Source organism: Argopecten irradians, chromosome 6 (genome assembly GCF_041381155.1).
Source record: "Argopecten irradians isolate NY chromosome 6, Ai_NY, whole genome shotgun sequence".
Taxonomy (NCBI): Eukaryota; Metazoa; Mollusca; class Bivalvia; order Pectinida; family Pectinidae; genus Argopecten; species Argopecten irradians.
Window position 1 is genome coordinate 41,984,787 of NC_091139.1, and position 22,364 is coordinate 42,007,150.

General features: G+C 40.4%; 1 protein-coding gene across 1 annotated transcript in view; it reads left to right on the forward strand.

The window, feature by feature from the left end:
* Window positions 1–1,296: 1,296 nt before the first annotated feature.
* LOC138326525 (uncharacterized) overlaps window positions 1,297–22,364 on the forward strand; it is a 38,719-nt gene continuing 17,651 nt past the window's right edge. Inside the window, exons 1-9 of the mRNA XM_069272625.1 lie at window positions 1,297–1,824; window positions 2,804–2,904; window positions 3,908–4,020; window positions 4,398–4,483; window positions 5,152–5,227; window positions 5,532–5,742; window positions 8,752–8,902; window positions 9,914–10,018; window positions 10,119–10,184. Of these exons, the coding sequence (XP_069128726.1) occupies window positions 3,917–4,020; window positions 4,398–4,483; window positions 5,152–5,227; window positions 5,532–5,742; window positions 8,752–8,902; window positions 9,914–10,018; window positions 10,119–10,184 (799 nt within the window). The 5' untranslated portion in view covers window positions 1,297–1,824; window positions 2,804–2,904; window positions 3,908–3,916. The remainder of the gene's footprint in view (window positions 1,825–2,803; window positions 2,905–3,907; window positions 4,021–4,397; window positions 4,484–5,151; window positions 5,228–5,531; window positions 5,743–8,751; window positions 8,903–9,913; window positions 10,019–10,118; window positions 10,185–22,364) is intronic.

Genomic DNA, 22,364 nt, shown 5'->3' on the forward strand with positions numbered 1-22,364 from the left:
AAATTGGCAAAAATTATCCATGATCGATTGTTTCATTTGTCTTAGCAAGTGACCGAGTACCGCTATACAGACTCGCAACTACGAAATTTAATAAAATACTATACACTTCCGTTCATACACTGTGATAGTGGAGCCGTCAACATTAGTCATTACCTCACCGGCGGTATGTTTCAGTGTGATAGCACTATAACAAGGAAACTGTTGGCGTTATCGTTAACGTGTACGATAGTTACCAACAATACAGTCATATCAACACCTTAATGACATGCTCTAATTCACATTTACACACGGTGTGGCATGTCTTTCATTACCAAAGTTATACCGTGTACAATCAGCATTTCTTGATAAATATATAGTTGTAAATATCTAGTGTTTACCGGGTACTTTTTTCCCTTTTAAACGAAGTACCAGGGCGGATAAAAAACAAGCCGAGTTCTCCTTTATTCCTGGAGCATAGCGATACTGTGAGCGGATTTCTATCTACTCGTGTTGATTCCATTTCACAGCCACTCATTTTCGGTCGATTTCTTATCGCCATTGAAACACACGTATAAAAGCGTACACGCAAATAAGTTGGTCATATTAAATACATAGTTACTAGTAACATCGGATAAAAAAATATTCATTTATATAGTTGGTCAATCATATAGATAAGTAATTCCGGTATCCGTTTTTATATTTCTTACGTGACACGACATCTGATCTAGCTGGATTCTTAACTTATCTTGAAATAAATAGAAACTTTTCTTAAATCAGATATCTTATTATATCTCATAGATCTTTATTATTGTCTATTGTTTGGTTGTATCATATCTGATAATTATATGGGACAGATGTGTATATATATGTTTAATGACCAATTTATAATAAGACGAGAACAAGGTGAAAATTCTGCCGGGTTAGCTGGCTTATCTCTCGACAATTCCAACAATTCCTTTCAAGCGATTAAAACGGTATGCATGCACATATATAAAAATACATTTACCTTATTGAAATAATTAACAGATTTTGACCTTGAAGTCCGAATTATTCACCCTATTCAATGTACCGGGTCATATCAAAGACTGTAATCCTCTTTGTCACGGTGTGATGGATATCGCTATGTTTGTCTCGTCCTATGTCACACGCATTGTTTCAATATCCATGTGTGTTTTAGTCTGAATGGTATATATAAACATCATAGTCTGGAATGTATTGAACAACAAATGATGACTCCCACATATTTTTATCAGGGGACTAGATTTTGTTTGTATAGTGCCGCGGTATAAGACTATAAGACTCTTTCATATGTGGATATGAAGGATAGGGATATTCTACTCGAGGGTCACAAAATGTAGTAAAACCCGAGGCTTGCCGAGGGTTTTGCAATATTTTGTGATCCCGAGGGTAGAATATCCCTATCCTTCATATCCACTTATTAAAGAGTATTTTTCTTTCATACCTCGACGTTTTATTGCAATTTTACAACTATTATATCCCGCCATTTTGAAATAAATTCGAAGAAATCCACGGCTGAAAGTCAATTTTTCATACAAAAATTACGTGATATTTTAAACAAAAATTCCGTTGTTTGCATCTTTTATAGTAAAACCAGTTAAATTTGTGAAAAAAATGTTAAAATTTTACCGAGGAAATAGAAATTTTGTTGACGTCGTGACGTCACGAGGCTTTATTGCATGGGTAGCCATGCAATACTGTCTCAGGCGGCATGAGTGTATTGCCCTAGACCAGCCAGTATTACACCCGTAGGTATGAAAGAAAATACATTCTGACGGGAAAACCCCCAGAATCCAAGTAACGTAATGGATAAGCTCTGACGATTAGGTAAGATTGTTTTGCCTATTACGTTTATACTCACACTTATATATATATATATATATATATTTGTGTGTGTGTGCAAATTTTCTTTGTTCACGTAAATTAACATTATAAATATTGATCTCGTTAGGGTATAATTAAACCCCTCATTTATAACCCCCTTATCTTGTACAATGTCTTATTAACAAAGACACACACACACATAACATGCATACTAATACATATGAAACAATACTGTATTTGATAGTAATGACAAACGTTACCATGGCAACTGAAACAGAAAAACGCGGGAATATTTTTGCGACATTTGCTAGGTAACCATGGCAACTATAAATATGATATTTTCTGTTGTAATGTTACACATTAATGAGTTTTGAGATACTCGGATATTACTCCTTCAAATTTGACCAAAATAGTTCAAAAACAAAACAAAAATCTGAAAGGAATGAACCAAGCAAACATATATGGAATTACCTCCCATGAAACCATTTATACTGTTTACATTTATTGACCGCACATACACACATACATACATGTGTGTAATGTATATTGTATGATACTAAAATATGTGTTATACTGTTGAGTCAAAACCTGCTTACCTATGTACCAAGCACACTTGCATTTTGATATCTGATGAACGTAAGCAAGGTTTCGTTATGGGAAAAAAATCCGAGTAATTTGTTTTTTTAATGAAATAAAAAAAAAAATAAAAAAAAAAACAGAATCGGCACGGTAAACAAGCAAGACGTCACGTAAAAACAACTTGTTCTCACCTGTCAATGCCCGAATCAAAAAAACATTGGAATGAATTCTTGTGAAAAAGAAATAATAAAAGTAATGATAGTCGTGGATATATCCAGTATATTTATCTTACTGGTGGCAACAAACTACACACCTATTTGATAATTAAGAGAGCTATTCAAGTGATTGCAGTTTTACTGTAACTAATGATAAGATACCCTTTTATTTTTAACTTATGTTTCAGAGTAGAAGATGTAGAATTGTACACACAAACACCATGAATATGAGCAATAACAATTGCAGAATGGTGTATTTTGGAAAAGGAGAATAAAAATCATCCATTGGGTAAGTCCCGTTTTCATCAGGTGTCATTTTGAAGCGAAGTTCTAGGAACAGATATAACTAAATAAGCAAATCAACGAAGACGACATGATTAAAGATAAAAAATCGACCTTCCTCGCGGGTTCATCTTAGTGTATTTATTGTCTCTTGGCCCAAACCATACTCTTTCCCAACATATATTTGATCACATGTTATATTATTTGCCTACGGAAAGAAGACCCTGCTCTTACATATGCGGATGTTAAGGAAGAGAATGTTCTCCTCGGGGACAAAATTTAATGAAATTAACCGAGATTTACTGAGTGTTTAAATACAAACTGTTAAATTCATATCCACACACGAAAGAATAACTTTCTGTCATACCTAGATGTTATCATTAAAATCACCAAAACCTACAGACGATATACTGCGACTTTGAAAGCTATCCACTGTTAAAAAAACAATCCATGACAGGTAACGACAAAAGAAGGTTACGCAGTTTTTAACACACGATTCTTTATCTTAAAACCAGTCTGCTATTTGAAAATGACGCATTATTGCATTGGCAGCCTCTATCTTACAGCTTCAGACGAGTGTAAATTGCACGAGATAACCAGCACGTCACCATTTAGTATGAGAGAAAAATTGACATTGTGTATTTACATGTTTGGAGTAAAGAGTATCTACTTCATCTCTATTATACTGGAGATGGTAGTAATCAGAATAAGGATTGAGCATAGCCTATCGGCATTCATATGAAAGTAGGGCATTCTTTATTTATAATCTCCCACACGCTTTTACAGGTCAGAAAACAAAATGGAGAAATACTACTTTATGATTTTGCAGAAATTCGTCCTCCAGGAACGTAAAATATTTGGTTCTCAAGAAATTTGTTTTCAAGAAAATCTGCACTATACCACTTCTATTTTCAAAAGGAATACCACTAATATCAAGTGCTGAGTTCCTTAAGTTCGCGTATTTACGATAAAGAATGCACTAAAGAAATGTGATAATTGCATCCATACAGGACTCAAGAATGCCTAAAAACGGTAGGAGGAGAAAAGTGGGCCCTACCAGTACGGGCTTCGATGGAGTGATGGCTATACGGCACCAAAGTAGGGGCCTTCAACATCACAACAGGTAAGGGAATGTAATTTCTTAACCGATGGTTTAGCGTTGTCCCACTACCCTCCCCCAAACCTTTACTTTAACCACCGGTAACGTTTTTGAGCAAACATTTGTTCGCATCAAAATAGTTTGTGTGTTTGTTTTGTTTGTTTAAGTTTAACGGCTCATCGACATCTATGGTCATCTAAGTGCTACACTTAAATGTAAAAAAAAAACCCAAAAAAAACAACAACAACAACAACGACGAAAAACCGGAAAAAAACAGTGATATAACTTTTAAACGTAAAAGGTGAAGTAGGTTTGAAGTATTTAACTTTGTGATTTTTTAAAATAAAAATATTGCATATTCTTTAAGGGACGTGTCTGATTTATTGTGTTATACTTTACAGCATCACCAGTGATCTCTTAGCTGACTTTACGGAACAACCACACTGTGATGTGAGCAAGTACTGTGGCAAACGCTGGGAAGGTTATCGTACGTATTCAGGGCTCAAACATTCCAGATATTATATTTGTTCATTTCTTTGGAATCAGCTTTAATTATGTGAACTAGTTTGATAATCTAACCTATAAGTATTAAGAACTACAGCCGAAATACTTGCTATGTATGCTTGGGGTGACTGTGGTACAGTAGTTACGTTTTCTTTCTTTAAAAAGTATTGCATAGTTATGAGCGGGAGCATTGTTATTTATAGAATACGGACATGTTTAAAACCAGTGGCTGAGCGTCGTTTCTAGTAATACTTTTTTTCCATTTCTTGAGTACTACGTCTTTGTAGTACATTCCTTTTTTTATTCTGATGCTTTTGTCCTTTATCACCGGCACTTTCTTGCGACTCCTTCACCAAAGAAGATTGCATCTCAAAGAACGTTTTGCAATTATTGGGCGTTTGCTGTGTTTAGAGGCAATCACGTAACTTAAAATTCGTCATAGGAGTTAAGTAGCCTTCCGTAAAAACTATAATGCTTTCTTATGAAGATATTTCAAGTTAAGGGATTCCTTAAAGTTAAGGAACGTACTTCTGGACCCAGATCTTATTGCTAACCTTTCTCAAAATAATGAACCCATGTTTAAGCAATGTATTATGTTTATACTCGTACATGTGAAATGTCAACATTAACCATGCTGGTATATATACACAGGTCAGGATACCCAGTCCAAATTTTACGAGGACTCTGACTCCATTTCTAGTTGCTGTCTTCCGAACAGGAACAAGGGGTGAGAAGTTACATATTCTTCATTATAAATTAACCAAAGCTGCCAACCCGTAGAGATTGTTCTGTTCGTAAAGTAAAATACACATAGAATGTTATGTAATTCTTTTCATGATAATTTTAATCATTCCTTTAAAATTATTTAAGTATAATTTTTAGGGACGAAACAATTAATGTTATTTACTTTTCTTTTCAATTAGAAAATGATCCCACAAAAATAATTTGTACTTTATCCTAAAATGTCTTAAGATGTGACTGTCATTGAATTGCTTCGCCTTCATCACTGTGTATTTGACTATTGCTCACAGAAACCAACAGAATTCGACAGAAGACCTTATAGATGAATTCAGATATGAAGACGGGTACTCGTCCGATCTACATAAATTATTTATGCAATCAGACCAAACTAAAAGCCCCGACCAATGTGCAAGGATAGACCTACAATTAGCGGATACACTGATTCATTCTGGCACGAACGTCAATGTCGCCGATATACAAGGCGAAACCGTTCTACACAAGGTACTATATAGTTATGCTATGTTTGTTACGCTATGTGTTTTACTATTATTTTCGAGACCTCCACTCCTTTATTTACTTATCTGAACTGGATAAGAATATAAAGACACTACGTCGAGGAACGTCAAGTTGAAATGTTTTAAGCACTTTCTTAATTGCATCATCGGTTGCCATTTTGAAACTTTTTAGGTCACCTGAGACGAAGTCTCAAGTGACCTATTCTAATCGCCTTTCGTCCGTCGTCATGCGTCGTCCGTCGTATGTCCGTAAACAATTTACATTTTCGACTTCTTCTCCAAAACTGCTGAAGCAATTTCAATGAAATTTTGCACAAACCTCCAAGGCATAAGGCCAATCAAAATTGTGAATTATATGGTCCCCACCCCCCAGGGAGCTATGGGAGGGGCCAAAAGGGGTAAAATTGACTAAAATTTCAAAAATCTTCTTCTCCACTCACATATGTGATGGAATTAAATACTCTTCATAGATAGAAAGGTCCTAAGGTCCTTTACAAAAATTGTGAATAATATGACCCTGGGGTCTCAGGTTTCCCCCTGGGGAGGGGGTTAAGTTTACTATAGTTTATATAGGGAAAACACATTTTTGAGTATTATTTGATCATTTGTAATAGGAAATGAGTCAAATATTGTCAGAATTATCAGTACGAGATGGCCATTGAATCCTATTAACCAATTTTCCATGACTGACCCCCGGGGGCCTTAGGGGCGGGGTCAAAATTGGTCAAATAGGCTATAACTTCAAAAATCTTCTTCTGAAATTTTGGAAATGGTAGAATCACATACTCTTCATAGATGGAAAGGTCTTGAGGTCCTTTACAAAAATTGTGAATTATATGACCCAGGGGTCTCACGTTTCCCCCTGAGGAGGGGGTCAAGTTTACTATAGTTTATATAGGGAAAACACATTTATGAGCATTTTTTGCTCAATTTTCATAGAAAATTAGTCAAACTTGTTTGGAATTATTAGTCTGAGATAAAATTTTAATATCATATCTATATTGGTCCTGGTCAACTCCCTCGGGGCAGAGGGGCGGGGCCAAAAGGGGCAAATAGGCTCAAACTTTAAAAATCTTCTTCTTAAGTACTGGAAATGGTAGAATCAAATACTTTTCATAGATGGACAGGTCTTAAGGTGTTTATGAAAATTGTGAATTATATGACCCTTGGGTCTCAGGTTTCCCCCTGGAGAGGGGGTCAAGATTACTATAGTTTATATAGGGAAAACACATTTTTGAGCATTATTTAGTCATTATAATAGGAAATTAGTCAATTGTAGTCAGAATTATCCTATGTGATGGTCATTGAATCTTATTAACCAATTTTCCATGACTGACCCCCGGGGGCCTTAGGGGCGGGGTCAAAATTGGTCAAATAGGCTATAACTTCAAAAATCTTCTTCTGAAATTTTGGAAATGGTAGAATCACATACTCTTCATAGATGGAAAGGTCTTGAGGTCCTTTACAAAAAATTGTGAATTATATGACCCAGGGGTCTCACGTTTCCCCCTGAGGAGGGGGTCAAGTTTACTATAGTTTATATAGGGAAAACACATTTATGAGCATTTTTTGCTCAATTTTCATAGAAAATTAGTCAAACTTGTTTGGAATTATTAGTCTGAGATAAAATTTTAATATCATATCTATATTGGTCCTGGTCAACTCCCTCGGGGCAGAGGGGCGGGGCCAAAAGGGGCAAATAGGCTCAAACTTTAAAAATCTTCTTCTTAAGTACTGGAAATGGTAGAATCAAATACTTTTCATAGATGGACAGGTCTTAAGGTGTTTATGAAAATTGTGAATTATATGACCCTTGGGTCTCAGGTTTTCCCCTGGAGAGGGGGTCAAGATTACTATAGTTTATATAGGGAAAACACATTTTTGAGCATTATTTAGTCATTATAATAGGAAATTAGTCAATTGTAGTCAGAATTATTCCTATGTGATGGTCATTGAATCTTATTAACAAATTTTCCATGACTGATCCCCAGGGGCCTTGGGGGCGGAGCCAAAACAGGTCAAATAGGCTAAAACTTAAAAAATCTTCTTCTGAAATTCTGGAACTGGTAGAATCAAATACTCTACATTTATGGAAAGGTCTTAAAACCCTTTACAAAAAATGTGAATTATATGACCCTGGGGTCTCATGTTTCCCCCCGGGGAAGGGGTCAGGTTTACTTTAATTTATATAGGAAAAACACATTTATGAACATTATTTGCCTATTTTTCATAGGAAATTAATCAAACTGGGTTAGAATTGTAGCCTGAAATAGCATTTTAACATCATATCCATATTGGTCATGGCCGACCCCCAGGGGCCAGAGGGGCGGAGCCAAAAGGGGTCAAAATGGTAATTTCAAAAATCATCTTTTTGAATTCACAGATTTGATGAAACCAGATACTCTTGATAGATTGGAAGGTCTTAAGGCCCTTTACAAAAAATTGTGAATTTCATGGCCCTGGAATCTCAGATTTTCCCCTGGGGAGGGGGTCAAATTTACACTAGTTTGTATAGGAAAAACACATTTAGGAACATTATTTGCTTAGTTTTCATAGGAAATTAGTCAATCTGGGTTAGAACTATTAGCCTGAGATAGCATTTTAACATCATATCCATATTGGTCCTGGCCGACCTCCAGGGGCCAGAGGGGTGGGGCCAAAAGGGGTCAAAATGGATAACATTTCAAAAATCTTTCTTCTGAATTCACAGATTTGATGGAACCAAATAATCTTCATATATTAAAAAGTAAAATTTATTAAATCACTGACTGACTTCAAGGGCCTGATGGGCCAATATATAGTGTTTATATGCATGTCTTTGTTTCATTCTATATCTGAACTCAGGTGACAGTTAAGGCCCATGGGCCTCTTGTTTTTTTAATTTGTTTTTAATTTTTGCTCCTCCACTTTCTGGAAATCAAGTCCAGAGTCATAAAATTAATGTAATGGATAATTTTCCTGAACATTTGTTATCGGATGTATAATTACCTTTTAGGCTGCGAGGAAATGGCACAAGGATGTGGCGTTATTTCTGATAAACCATGGCGCCGATGTTAATGCTGCGGATGTGAATGGCTGTGTTCCACTACACGTGGCTGCTGCCAACGACTACACGGACATGGTGCATCTTCTCATCAAACATGGCGGTGATTCGTTTTACCTTACTATATTGATACAACACTTTCTATTTATATACCAATCAAAATAATTCGAATTAAGCATTAAAGGGCCTTCTTGGGGGATTTATGGTCCTATAATTCTTCCAGGGCTGCAGACAAATTGAATAACGCGCTATAAGCCCATCTGTAATGTACACTGTAATCGTAATTAGCAAATCAAATTCCTCGCTCTCCCCGTCAGTGGAGCCTCTTCTTGTGACGTCATAAGTACCCCCGACGTCATTTGCGAGAAAAAAAAGTCCATGGAAATAAACATAAAATCATCAGTACACTTCTAACATTTTAATCAATATGATCCATCTTTAGGATGTTCAACATTTTAAAATCTTAACTACATATATTGTTGCGAATAACATAGAAAAAAAATGGGGTTTTATTCCAGTAGCAGGCATGTACGCACAAAACGCGCATTGAGTCATTACGTCATGACGTCGTTCGGAACGACGTCACAATATATGTTTTACACATCAATACCCCAACGGAAGTTATAGCAGAATTGTGATCTCATAAATTCTCTTTTTGGTTGGTAAGGTTATATAGTGCCAGTCCCGAGCACATGGAAATATTGCAAATTAATTTGACATAGCATTGATCTGTTGACAACCTAATAAATTACAAAATGCAAGAGTAAAACACGTTTATAACGAGCATACTTACAACGAATTCATGATTATAACGTTCCAAGTTTCATCCTCCCTCATTATTCCTATACGATATCTGCATTTTGTATATAACGAACTATGTTTATAACAAAGAGATTTTGATGGCTCCACACAGGTTCATTATAACCGTGTTTTAGATATGTATTATGGCATGGACCTAAGACTAACCAAGATTATATTTCTGGTTTCTCGTAACGTCAACAAATGGTTGATCAGAGAATATTATCTACATCAAATAAACATGGTATTCCTACTTGTAGGACTTATTTTTAAGACTTTGATCTGCTTAACAACGAAATTGCTATTTACATTACAGCAAACATAGAGGCTAGAACACTGGGGGACAAACAAACACCACTTTTCTTCGCTGCCAGATATAATTGTTGTTGTGACGTCATAGATTGTTTAATCAATCATGGGTGTAATATGACGAATATTGGATTATAAAGACGATATTTAATCAGGACGATACCAACAGCTAGCGGCCGAACAAGGTGTAAATAGGACGATACCCAATACAGCTAGCGGCCGGATGTATAGATGTACCAATAAAGGACGATACCCAATACAGCTAGCGGCCGAACAAGGTATGTATAGATGTACCATATACAGGACGATACCCAATACAGCTAGCGGCCGAACAAGGTATGTATAGATGTACCATATACAGGACGATACCCAATACAGCTAGCGGCCGAACAAGGTATGTATAGATGTACCATATACAGGACGATACCAATACAGCTAGCGGCCGAACAAGGTATGTATAGATGTACCATATACAGACGAACCAATACAGCTAGCGGCCGAACAAGGTATGTATAGATGTACCATATACAGGACGATACCCAATACAGCTAGCGGCCGAACAAGGTATGTATAGATGTACCATATACAGGACGATACCAATACAGCTAGCGGCCGACAACAGGTATTATAGATGTACCATATACAGGACGATACCCAATACAGCTAGCGGCCGAACAAGGTATGTATAGATGTACCATATACAGGACGATACCCAATACAGCTAGCGGCCGAACAAGGTATGTATAGATGTACATCCCAATACAGCTAGCGGCCGAACAAGGTATGTATAGATGTACCATATACAGGACGATACCCAATACAGCTAGCGGCCGAACAAGGTATGTATAGATGTACCATATACAGGACGATACCCAATACAGCTAGCGGCCGAACAAGGTATGTATAGATGTACCATATACAGGACGATACCCAATACAGCTAGCGGCCGAACAAGGTATGTATAGATGTACCATATACAGGACGATACCCAATACAGCTAGCGGCCGAACAAGGTATGTATAGATGTACCATATACAGGACGATACCCAATACAGCTAGCGGCCGAACAAGGTATGTATAGATGTACCATATACAGGACGATACCCAATACAGCTAGCGGCCGAACAAGGTATGTATAGATGTACATTACCCAATACAGCTAGCGGCCGAACAGGTATGTATAGATGTACCATATACAGGACGATACCCAATACAGCTAGCGGCCGAACAAGGTATGTATAGATGTACCATATACAGGACGATACCCAATACAGCTAGCGGCCGAACAAGGTATGTATAGATGTACATAGTACCAAAAGGACGATACCCAATACAGCTAGCGGCCGAACAAGGTATGTATAGATGTACCAATACAGGACGATACCCAATACAGCTAGCGGCCGAACAAGGTATGTATAGATGTACCATATACAGGACATACCAATAACTAGCGCCGAACAAGATGTATAATGGACGATACCCAATACAGCTAGCGGCCGAACAAGGTATGTATAGATGTACCATATACAGGACGATACCCAATACAGCTAGCGGCCGAACAAGGTATGTATAGATGTACCATATACAGGACGATACCCAATACAGCTAGCGGCCGAACAAGGTATGTATAGATGTACCATATACAGGACGATACCCAATACAGCTAGCGGCCGAACAAGGTATGTATAGATGTACCATTTACTCAATACAGCTAGCGGCCGAACAAGGTATGTATAGATGTACCATATACAGGACGATACCCAATACAGCTAGCGGCCGAACAAGGTATGTATAGATGTACCATATACAGGACGATACCCAATACAGCTAGCGGCCGAACAAGGTATGTATAGATGTACCATACAGGAAGATACCCAATACAGCTAGCGGCCGAACAAGGTATGTATAGATGTACCATATACAGGACGATACCCAATACAGCTAGCGGCCGAACAAGGTATGTATAGATGTACCATATACAGGACGATACCCAATACAGCTAGCGGCCGAACAAGGTATGTATAGATGTACCATATACAGGACGATACCCAATACAGCTAGCGGCCGAACAAGGTATGTATAGATGTACCATATACAGGACGATACCCAATACAGCTAGCGGCCGAACAAGGTATGTATAGATGTACCATATACAGGACGATACCCAATACAGCTAGCGGCCGAACAAGGTATGTATAGATGTACCATATACAGGACGATACCCAATACAGCTAGCGGCCGAACAAGGTATGTATAGATGTACCATATACAGGACGATACCCAATACAGCTAGCGGCCGAACAAGGTATGTATAGATGTACCATATACAGGACGATACCCAATACAGCTAGCGGCCGAACAAGGTATGTATAGATGATACCAATCATACAGGACGATACCCAATACAGCTAGCGGCCGAACAAGGTATGTATAGATGTACCATATACAGGACGATACCCAATACAGCTAGCGGCCGAACAAGGTATGTATAGATGTACCATATACAGGACGATACCCAATACAGCTAGCGGCCGAACAAGGTATGTATAGATGTACCATATACAGGACGATACCCAATACAGCTAGCGGCCGAACAAGGTAGTATATGAGTACCACATACAGTATGTAGATGTACCATATACAGGACGATACCCAATACAGCTAGCGGCCGAACAAGGTATGTATAGATGTACCATATACAGGACGATACCCAATACAGCTAGCGGCCGAACAAGGTATGTATAGATGTACCATATACAGGACGATACCCAATACAGCTAGCGGACGAACAAGGTATGTATAATGTACCATATACAGGACGATACCCAATACAGCTAGCGGCCGAACAAGGTATGTATAGATGTACCATATACAGGACGATACCCAATACAGCTAGCGGCCGAACAAGGTATGTATAGATGTACCATATACAGGACGATACCCAATACAGCTAGCGGCCGAACAAGGTATGTATAGATGTACCATATACAGGACGATACCCAATACAGCTAGCGGCCGAACAAGGTATGTATAGATGTACCATTTACTCAATACAGCTAGCGGCCGAACAAGGTATGTATAGATGTACCATATACAGGACGATACCCAATACAGCTAGCGGCCGAACAAGGTATGTATAGATGTACCATATACAGGACGATACCCAATACAGCTAGCGGCCGAACAAGGTATGTATAGATGTACCATATACAGGACGATACCCAATACAGCTAGCGGCCCGAACAAGGTATGTATAGATGTACCATATACAGGACGATACCCAATACAGCTAGCGGCCGAACAAGGTATGTATAGATGTACCATATACAGGACGATACCCAATACAGCTAGCGGCCGAACAAGGTATGTATAGATGTACCATATACAGGACGATACCCAATACAGCTAGCGGCCGAACGTATAGATGTACCATATACAGACGATACCCAATACAGCTAGCGGCCGAACAAGGTATGTATAGATGTACCATATACAGGACGATACCCAATACAGCTAGCGGCCGAACAAGGTATGTATAGATGTACCATATACAGGACGATACCCAATACAGCTAGCGGCCGAACAAGGTATGTATAGATGTACCATATACAGGACGATACCCAATACAGCTAGCGGCCGAACAAGGTATGTATAGATGTACCATATACAGGACGATACCCAATACAGCTAGCGGCCGAACAAGGTATGTATAGATGTACCATATACAGGACGATACCCAATACAGCTAGCGGCCGAACAAGGTATGTATAGATGTACCATATACAGGACGATACCCAATACAGCTAGCGGCCGAACAAGGTATGTATAGATGTACCATATACAGGACGATACCCAATACAGCTAGCGGCCGAACAAGGTATGTATAGATGTACCATATACAGGACGATACCCAATACAGCTAGCGGCCGAACAAGGTATGTATAGATGTACCATATACAGGACGATACCCAATACAGCTAGCGGCCGAACAAGGTATGTATAGATGTACCATATACAGGACGATACCCAATACAGCTAGCGGCCGAACAAGGTATGTATAGATGTACCATATACAGGACGATACCCAATACAGCTAGCGGCCGAACAAGGTATGTATAGATGTACCATATACAGGACGATACCCAATACAGCTAGCGGCCGAACAAGGTATGTATAGATGTACCATATACAGGACGATACCCAATACAGCTAGCGGCCGAACAAGGTATGTATAGATGTACCATATACAGGACGATACCCAATACAGCTAGCGGCCGAACAAGGTATGTATAGATGTACCATATACAGGACGATACCCAATACAGCTAGCGGCCGAACAAGGTATGTATAGATGTACCATATACAGGACGATACCCAATACAGCTAGCGGCCGAACAAGGTATGTATAGATGTACCATATACAGGACGATACCCAATACAGCTAGCGGCCGAACAAGGTATGTATAGATGTACCATATAGGACGATACCCAATACAGCTAGCGGCCGAACAAGGTATGTATAGATGTACCATATACAGGACGATACCCAATACAGCTAGCGGCCGAACAAGGTATGTATAGATGTACCATATACAGGACGATACCCAATACAGCTAGCGGCCGAACAAGGTATGTATAGATGTACCATATACAGGACGATACCCAATACAGCTAGCGGCCGAACAAGGTATGTATAGATGTACCATATACAGGACGATACCCAATACAGCTAGCGGCCGAACAAGGTATGTATAGATGTACCATATACAGGACGATACCCAATACAGCTAGCGGCCGAACAAGGTATGTATAGATGTACCATATACAGGACGATACCCAATACAGCTAGCGGCCGAACAAGGTATGTATAGATGTACCATATACAGGACGATACCCAATACAGCTAGCGGCCGAACAAGGTATGTATAGATGTACCATATACAGGACGATACCCAATACAGCTAGCGGCCGAACAAGGTATGTATAGATGTACCATATACAGGACGATACCCAATACAGCTAGCGGCCGAACAAGGTATGTATAGATGTACCATATACAGGACGATACCCAATACAGCTAGCGGCCGAACAAGGTATGTATAGATGTACCATATACAGGACGATACCCAATACAGCTAGCGGCCGAACAAGGTATGTATAGATGTACCATATACAGGACGATACCCAATACAGCTAGCGGCCGAACAAGGTATGTATAGATGTACCATATACAGGACGATACCCAATACAGCTAGCGGCCGAACAAGGTATGTATAGATGTACCATATACAGGACGATACCCAATACAGCTAGCGGCCGAACAAGGTATGTATAGATGTACCATATACCCAATACAGCTAGCGGCCGAACAAGGTATGTATAGATGTACCATATACAGGACGATACCCAATACAGCTAGCGGCCGAACAAGGTATGTATAGATGTACCATATACAGGACGATACCCAATACAGCGCTAGCGGCCGAACAAGGTATGTATAGATGTACCATATACAGGACGATACCCAATACAGCTAGCGGCCGAACAAGGTATGTATAGATGTACCATATACAGGACGATACCCAATACAGCTAGCGGCCGAACAAGGTATGTATAGATGTACCATATACAGGACGATACCCAATACAGCTAGCGGCCGAACAAGGTATGTATAGATGTACCATATACAGGACGATACCCAATACAGCTAGCGGCCGAACAAGGTATGTATAGATGTACCATATACAGGACGATACCCAATACAGCTAGCGGCCGAACAAGGTATGTATAGATGTACCATATACAGGACGATACCCAATACAGCTAGCGGCCGAACAAGGTATGTATAGATGTACCATATACAGGACGATACCCAATACAGCTAGCGGCCGAACAAGGTATGTATAGATGTACCATATACAGGACGATACCCAATACAGCTAGCGGCCGAACAAGGTATGTATAGATGTACCATATACAGGACGATACCCAATACAGCTAGCGGCCGAACAAGGTATGTATAGATGTACCATATACAGGACGATACCCAATACAGCTAGCGGCCGAACAAGGTATGTATAGATGTACCATATACAGGACGATACCCAATACAGCTAGCGGCCGAACAAGGTATGTATAGATGTACCATATATACGATACCCAATACAGCTAGCGGCCGAACAAGGTATGTATAGATGTACATAGCGCGACAAGTTGTAAGACGCTATGACATACCATACAGCTAGCGGCCGAACAAGGTATGTATAGATGTACCATATACCCAATACAGCTAGCGGCCGAACAAGGTTTGTATAGAGGCGGCCGAACAAGGTATGTATAGATGTACCATATACAGGACGATACCCAATACAGCTAGCGGCCGAACAAGGTATGTATAGATGTACCATATAGACATACCCAATACAGCTAGCGGCCGAACAAGGTATGTATAGATGTACCATATACAGGACGATACCCAATACAGCTAGCGGCCGAACAAGGTATGTATAGATGTACCATATACAGGACGATACCCAATACAGCTAGCGGCCGAACAAGGTATGTATAGATGTACCATATACAGGACGATACCCAATACAGCTAGCGGCCGAACAAGGTATGTATAGATGTACCATATACAGGACGATACCCAATACAGCTAGCGGCCGAACAAGGTATGTATAGATGTACCATATACAGGACGATACCCAATACAGCTAGCGGCCGAACAAGGTATGTATAGATGTACCATATACAGGACGATACCCAATACAGCTAGCGGCCGAACAAGGTATGTATAGATGTACCACATAAAGGTAAATACCCAATACAGCTAGCGGCCGAACAAGGTATGTATAGATGTACCATATATAGGACGATACCCAATACAGCTAGCGGCCGAACAAGGTATGTATAGATGTACCACATACAGGACGATAACCAATACAGCTAGCGGCCGAACAAGGTATGTATAGATGTACCATATACAGGACGATACCCAATACAGCTAGCGGCCGAACAAGGTATGTATAGATGTACCACATACAGGACGATACCCAATACAGCTAGCGGCCGAACAAGGTATGTATAGATGTACCACATACAGGACGATACCCAATACAGCTAGCGGCCGAACAACAAGGTATGTATAGATGTACCACATACAGGACGATACCCAATACAGCTAGCGGCCGAACAAGGTATGTATAGATGTACCACATACAGGACGATACCCAATACAGCTAGCGGCCGAACAAGGTATGTATAGATGTACCATATACAGGACGATACCCAATACAGCTAGCGGCCGAACAAGGTATGTATAGATGTACCACATACAGGACGATACCCAATACAGCTAGCGGCCGAACAAGGTATGTATAGATGTACCACCCAATACAGTATAGATGTACCATATACAGGACGATACCCAATACAGCTAGCGGCCGAACAAGGTATGTATAGATGTACCATATACAGGACGATACCCAATACAGCTAGCGGCCGAACAAGGTATGTATAGATGTACCATATACAGGATGATATAGATGTACCATATACAGGACGATACCCAATACAGCTAGCGGCCGAACAAGGTATGTATAGATGTACCATATACAGGACGATACCCAATACAGCTAGCGGCCGAACAAGGTATGTATAGATGTACCATATACCCAATACAGCTAGCGGCCGAACAAGGTTTGTATAGAGCGGCCGAACAAGGTATGTATAGATGTACCATATACCCAATACAGCTAGCGGCCGAACAAGGTTTGTATAGAGCGGCCGAACAAGGTATGTATAGATGTACCATATACCCAATACAGCTAGCGGCCGAACAAGGTTTGTATAGAGCGGCCGAACAAGGTATGTATAGATGTACCATATACAGGACGATACCCAATACAGCTAGCGGCCGAACAAGGTATGTATAGATGTACCATATACTCAATACAGCTAGCGGCCGAACAAGGTATGTATAGATGTACCATATACAGGACGATACCCAATACAGCTAGCGGCCGAACAAGGTATGTATAGATGTACCATATACCCAATACAGCTAGCGGCCGAACAAGGTATGTGTTACCGATAAGTAACGGTAATTTAGTAAAATTCCGGTTTCGTCCCGGTACCCGGTCGGTGATTAGTAACGCCGCGGGGTAGTGACGTGTGAATATTATGGGATGGACGGCATGGCGTAACAGGAAAACAACGCTGAGAAGAGTAAAGATGGAGTTTGATAAGCTTCCTAACTATGGGACATAATCGTTGGTGCACAGGTTATTTGTACCTATAAGGCACAAACTGTTGATAACATCTAGTAATGAAGTAACACAGGTAGGCTCGTTATATTTGAATATTGATGTCGGTATTGGCCAAGCATTGTTGGCAGCCTGCGGTATGTACTACCTGGAATGTTACGGCGAACTGTTCAATAAATGTGTGCTTTTAGCGTTACATACCTTGTGCGTTATATATATATGTGTATGCTGTGTAATCACTGGCGACTAATGGTCCACCACATCTGTACAAATAACCTGCATGACCTACGCCTACGTAGTGATGAAAAATAATGTGAAACATTAACAATGAATGACATTTATTTTGAATGAACTGGTATGTTGAATCATATGTAAGCACGCTCGTCAGTGAGATATAGGATTCCCCCACTCACATAGAATTGAACTGTTAATACAAATACTAGCACTGATTACTATTCGTAACAGTGTGTGCTATGGCTATGGAAACAAAATCTAAGGGAGATAACCCTCGTGACACAGAATCGGGTAGGCAAAGGGTACCTAGCACGAAGATAAATTCTGATGATCATATACGCGAACAGCTTTTACATCTGTACAATTCTCGTGCCGGATATGCTGGTTCAGTTACTCGTAAACTGCATAAATTTGACTTGTCAATAAATAACAGTGATATTGACTTAGTATCTCTAGATGGTCATTTGGATAGTCTACAAGATGCATTCAACAAATTCGAAAACATACACCTTCAATTTGTGAACATGGCGGTTGATCATGATAAGGAAAAGGTAGATTCGAGTGAGAGACAGTTTGCTGAAGTGCTACAAAAGGTCCAGGGCGCACACGCAAAATTCCAGATAATAGCGCATCGCGAACATATGGAAACTAATGACCTAGTAAAACCTGAGGATAGTGTTTCTAAAGTATATTCAAAACGTTCGAAGGCTTCATCTGCATCTAGTGCCCTAGCAAAGGCCGCAGCAAAACAAGCCATGCTTGAGGCGAAGGCTGAGTTTATCAACGCAGAAATGGATCTAGAATATCAACAGTTTCAGGTTGAGCAGAAAATGAAAAGACTTAAACTCCAAGCCGATATTCAAGCTGCCAACGCAGAGAGAAACGCATTATCCAAGTACGCGAAATCATGCGACAGCCTAGGTACCGAATACTTTGCCGTTAAGCCAGATATCGCCGAATCAAATATGCTCAACCCTTCCGCACCGACATTCTACCCGGAAACGCGCCACGTCCAGGAAAGTTATTGCGATCAGACATCTGGCGGAGCCCAGCCTCAAGGCTTTAGCACTAGCTCAACTGTTCAACAAGGAAGTCATTACGATCGGACATCGGATGGAATGAGACCTCAAGACTCGAGACAAAGTGTACAAATTCAACAGCAAAGCGAATACGAATTACGATTGCTTGATGCCGTGAGTCTACCTAAGGCCAGCATTGTAACATTTGATGGTAATCCATTGGACTATTGGGTGTTCATAAACTCCCAAGTGTTGGGCTGTCTAGGGTCGGAGATGGTGTAAAGATGAACAGACTGTTCGAATATTGTACTGGAAAAGCTGCTCAAGTTATTAAGCCATGTTTAATGATGAAATCTAACGAAGGCTACAAGCAAGCCAGAAAACTGCTAAAGGAACGGTTCGGGAACAACTTCATGGTGGCCGAAGCCTGGATAAAGCAAATAACTGAAGGAGATCCTATCCGACCAAACAATCCTCAGGGAGTCCGCGATCTGGCTGATGATGTTAAAGCATGTGTGGAGGCACTAAGGGCTATGGACATGCTTGAGGAAATAGATTCTCGTTGTCGTATGGTGAAACTTGTTTGGCGATTACCGTTATACATTCAAGGAAGATGGCGTAAGGAAGCACAGCGAACGGTGGAGATTACAGGGAAATACCCGCACATCGTCAAGTTTACCTCCTTTCTAGAAACAGTTGCTAAGGAACTCTTTGACCCGGTGTTTGGAGTTATTGAACAGAAAGAGCGTAAGGACACGAAGTCAAAATCGAAACCAACAAAACGGGAAAGTACTAGTTTTAGTGTGCAGAGCACTGACAAGTCTTCGAAAACAACCGACAAGTCAACTGATTCTGGCACGAAGGAATATAACTGTTTTATATGCAGTGGTAATCATCAGATGAGCACCTGCAAAAGGTTTCTTGACATGACACCAGCAAAACGGCTAGACGTTGTGAAGGAACATAAACTGTGTTTTAACTGTCTGAACTATAGCAACCACTCTGCCAAGTTCTGCAAACAATCATCCAAGTGTAATATAGACAATTGTAAGATGAGACACTCAAAGTTGCTTCATACCTCATTTCTGGTGAAAAAGGTCACAAAAGTCAGAAACACAATCTCAACATTATGTCAACATGTTACCGACTTCTGAAAATAAGGTAGAAGCTAACAGTAGCGCATGCGGAGGGCTCGAAAATGGAACCTCGAAAGTGTCACTTCCTATTGTAACTGTCCTTGTTCGAGGTAAAGGCCAAAGCGACTTTGTAAGAACCAATGCATTATTGGATCCTGGCAGCAACAAGACTTTCTGTTCAGTTGAACTGGTGAACCAGCTTGGAATTAGTGGTCAACCTGCTTCTCTCAATTTGAAAACTCTTAATGACGGCAAGGACATGCTGGTAGAAGAAGTATGTCTAGAGGTAATGAGCACTGTGGGCAAACGTAAATGTCGCGAGATACTCTGTTTACCAAAAGTTTACGCCTTAAATGACTTTCCGGAATTACAAGGCAGTGTAGCAACATCGGCGGATGTGTATAGGTGGAACCACTTGAATGACGTCTCAGTGCCACACAGGCAAAATGTAAGTCTGCTCATCGGTCAAGATGTTCCCAAAGGATTGATGCCTATTGAAGTACGCCGCGGCAAGGATGGAGAGCCTTACGCTATAAAGACAGTGCTTGGATGGACTATTAATGGCCCGCTTGGTAACATTAGTGAGGACCTGCATATGGCATCAGCATGTCATTTTGTCTATGGCAAGTCAGATTCCGACATTAGTCTGGAGGCGAGAGTGGAACGGTTTTGGTCGATTGATACAGGCCAGGTCTTAGCAGGGAGCGTGCCAGAGTTGTCGGTCGACGATAGGAGAGTTTTGAAAGTATGGAATGACACCATTAAGCTAAATGAAGGACATTATGAGCTCAGCATTGCGTTTACTGACGAATGTCCCAACTTACCAGACAACAAATCATTGGCATTGAAACGGCTTCTTTACCTGAAGAAACGCCTATCTAAAGATACTGATCTACACAAGAGATATACTGAAGAGGTCAACAAACTATTTGATAAAGGCTACGCTGAATGTATTCCATCAACCTGCAATACGGAAGAAGGGAAATTATGGTATCTGCCCCACCATGCTGTTTCTAATCCTAACAAGCCCGACAAGCTTAGAGTCGTCTTCGATTGTGCCGCTGAATGTAAGAACACCTCGCTAAATAAGAACGTATCGCAAGGACCGGATTTGGCAAACAAGTTGCTTGGCGTTCTGCTAAGGTTTCGCGAGCGTAACATTGCGCTTATGGCAGACATTGAAGCAATGTTCTACCAAGTGAAAGTTCCTCCTCAGGACCGCGACGTGTTGAGGTTTCTGTGGTGGCAGAACGGGGACTTGACCCAAGAACCTACAGTATATCGAATGACTGTGCATCCTTTCGGAGGTGTTTGGAGTCCAAGTTGTACGAACTTTGCTTTGAGGCATACCGCTGAGGCAAATGCTGCATCCTTTGATCCCGAGACTGTACACACCGTGTTGAACAACTTTTACGTTGATGACTGTCTTAAGTCAGTTGATGGTGAGGAACGCGCAATAAAGCTTGTTCGTGAACTGATACATATCACCTCATTAGGAGGTTTTCGACTGACCAAGTGGGTGTCAAACAACGATGCAGTAATGGAAACTGTTCCATTAGGAGAACGAGTCTCGGAAAGGCGCAATATCGAATTGCATTGTGGATCATTGCCCATCGAAAGAGCACTTGGCGTTTTATGGAATATCGAATCCGACACTCTGGGAATCAAAATTGGAGAGAAAGATACAAACTACACAAGACGAAGCGTCCTAAGTGTTACTAGTTCTGTATATGATCCATTAGGTTTCGTCTGTCCATTCGTTCTTCAAGCGAAAAAGATTCTTCAGACAGAGTGTAGGATGA